The sequence below is a fragment of the Aplysia californica genome, unplaced genomic scaffold (assembly GCF_000002075.1).
Source record: "Aplysia californica isolate F4 #8 unplaced genomic scaffold, AplCal3.0 scaffold00366, whole genome shotgun sequence".
NCBI classification, from domain to species: Eukaryota; Metazoa; Mollusca; class Gastropoda; order Aplysiida; family Aplysiidae; genus Aplysia; species Aplysia californica.
In genome coordinates this window covers 632,298-634,797 of record NW_004797636.1, presented here as the reverse complement: position 1 = coordinate 634,797, position 2,500 = coordinate 632,298, and the positions used below count along the sequence as shown (strand labels likewise).

Below are 2,500 nucleotides of genomic sequence, written 5' to 3'. Positions count from 1 at the left end.
CAGCGTATGTGTGTGTTAGTGTATGTGTGTGTGTGTTTGTGTGTGTGTGTGTGTGTGTGTGTGAAAGAGAGAGATAGATAGATAGATAGATAGATAGATAGATAGATAGATAGATAGATAGAGAGAGAGAGAGAGAGAGAGAGAGAGAGAGAGAGAGAACACAAATATAATAAAAAGTTGTAATTAGTTAGTCTTTCTTTATTTGGGACTGTGTTTGTGATCTTGATGTGATGTATATGTGCCCAATAAATTTTAAAAAATCTAAAAAAAACTTCATTTTCAGAAAAAAAACTTCATTTTCAGATTGACTTAATTTTTCCCTTCCTTGTCTGAGAATCAAATTGATTTCCCCCCTTTTCAAGCTTTTAAAACTGTTTATCTATCTATCTATCTATCTATCTATCTATCTATCTATCTATCTATCTATCTATCTATCTATCTATCTATCTATCTATCTATCTATCTATCTATCTATCTATCTATCTATCTATTTTTAGCTTTTTTTTCAAGATGGCTGGTTTGTTTATCTCTCCTTTTGGTATTTTTTACAAGGACGAGCATTTCTTGTACAGAGAATGAAAGATGAAATGATTAGGTATAGCGTATTATTGTGTTATCTCATCATCTCTCTTCATCTGGAAAATAAGAATCTGTCAAAAGATTTACCACTCTTTTGACACCCTTGTTGGTTGTGGTGTATGTCAAAATTTAACTTTCAAAGGTACGAAAAATCTTATATAATTATTCCACCAACTAACTAAAGATTTCCTTGTCGAGTAAATATGAAATGGAGAGATCTAGAAACACAAAATAATCAGGTGATAATATCATTCTTTATGGGTTAAAGGCCAAACCATTAGGAAACAGAACAAATTTACTATACACTACAAAAAACACACACACACACACACACACACACACACACACACACACACACACACACACACACACACACACACACACACACACACACACACATACACAAACACACTCACACTCTCTCTCTCTCTCTCTCTCTCTCTCTCTCTCTCTCTCTCTCTCTCTCTCTCTCTCTCTCTCTCTCTCACACACATACACCACTCAAATCTACCACGTATGATAAAAACAACAGCAGTAGTAACAACAACAACAACAACAACAACAACAACAACACCCAAAACAGCAACAGTAACAACAGCAATAATTATTGCCTTACAAAAAATATGACTGCCTCGGAAATGGACTGCACCAGTAGCTTAAGTAATTCACCTTTTGACACACATACACAATATATATAACTATATAAAGCACGTATAAAGTTAGATGTTTGTTATATCCAAACTGTAACTCGGTAAACATCCTTTGTTTCCCTTCCTCGCTTGGTTAAATACTACACAGTCAGTGTACAAATCAGATGTGCACACATTTTCAACAGCTTGATTTAATTAAAACTGTTTCATTCAGAACCAAGGTTTGGTCTCCACGATATCTCTTTATTGTATTCTTTTCAGAAGCGAGTTTTACTTTTATTTTTTGCTAATTGCAAAATTTTCCCTGCACGACCAAAGGGATCACCAATGTTACAATGTCAATAATACGATAAGATCGTTGCAAAGTGAGAACAAACTTTCACGTGAGAAATATAACAATCTGAAAAGACTGTATCACAATCGCTTTCAGGAGAGGTAATGCAACGCTTTGTATTTAATAAAGGATTCAGTTGATCGGATCGGAAAACATAGGCCTACCACAAAGTAGAGATCGACATGGACAGTTTGAATCTGCAAGACATTATTATACTCGATCGTAACGTCCATCAAGTCATAAAAAATCGTAAAGCAAGACTAAGTGTCGCCACAATACGTCCACTTTTTAAGTTGGACAAAGAAATGTACTCTTATAACGCAGTGTCATTAATTGTTTGGTAATTCTATAATGATGTCCACCAGTGACACGTGTTAGACAAATTGTGGCACTAAAACCATCGTTGGGATTTGGAATGCCAAATGACTGGACAGCAAACTAACATGACGTTAGTCTGTGAACATCTGGCGGACACTAATATGCAGTGCTAATAAATTTCTCCCTAAATGCTTTTTTGACCCTCCCATCTCCACCCCTTTCCCCCTGTTCCCATCCGTTTTCCCCTCTCTCCCGCCTGCTCTTGTCAATTCACACCATCAGCATAGACCTAATACGGGAAGACAGACAGAAAGACACACTAAGTAATACGTCCTTATATACCTGGTAGACGGTACTCCGGGGGAGGGGATGGTGGTGTGTTTGTTGACAAAAAACCTAGTATGTTTGTACTGACGCAACAGTGATCAATTGTCATTCGTCACCCTTCCAGTATTTGCCCGACAGCAGAGACCAGGGGACAATGCTGAACGAGAAGTGATCCTTGACCGATCGACCATTCTTCGTTCTTCCTTACACCGAGCTCTGGCTCGGAGCTCGCCAGTGTAAGGGAAAACGACGAACTCTCAATTACGCAACAACGGATTAGGATATGACACAA

General features: G+C 37.4%; 1 protein-coding gene across 1 annotated transcript in view; it reads left to right on the top strand.

Annotated features, from left to right (window-relative positions):
• Positions 1-1,202: 1,202 nt before the first annotated feature.
• LOC118478099 (rhodopsin kinase GRK1-like) overlaps positions 1,203-2,500 on the top strand; it is a 2,291-nt gene continuing 993 nt past the window's right edge. Inside the window, exons 1-2 of the mRNA XM_035971045.1 lie at positions 1,203-1,239; positions 2,333-2,442. Coding sequence (XP_035826938.1) covers positions 1,203-1,239; positions 2,333-2,442 — 147 coding nt within the window. The remainder of the gene's footprint in view (positions 1,240-2,332; positions 2,443-2,500) is intronic.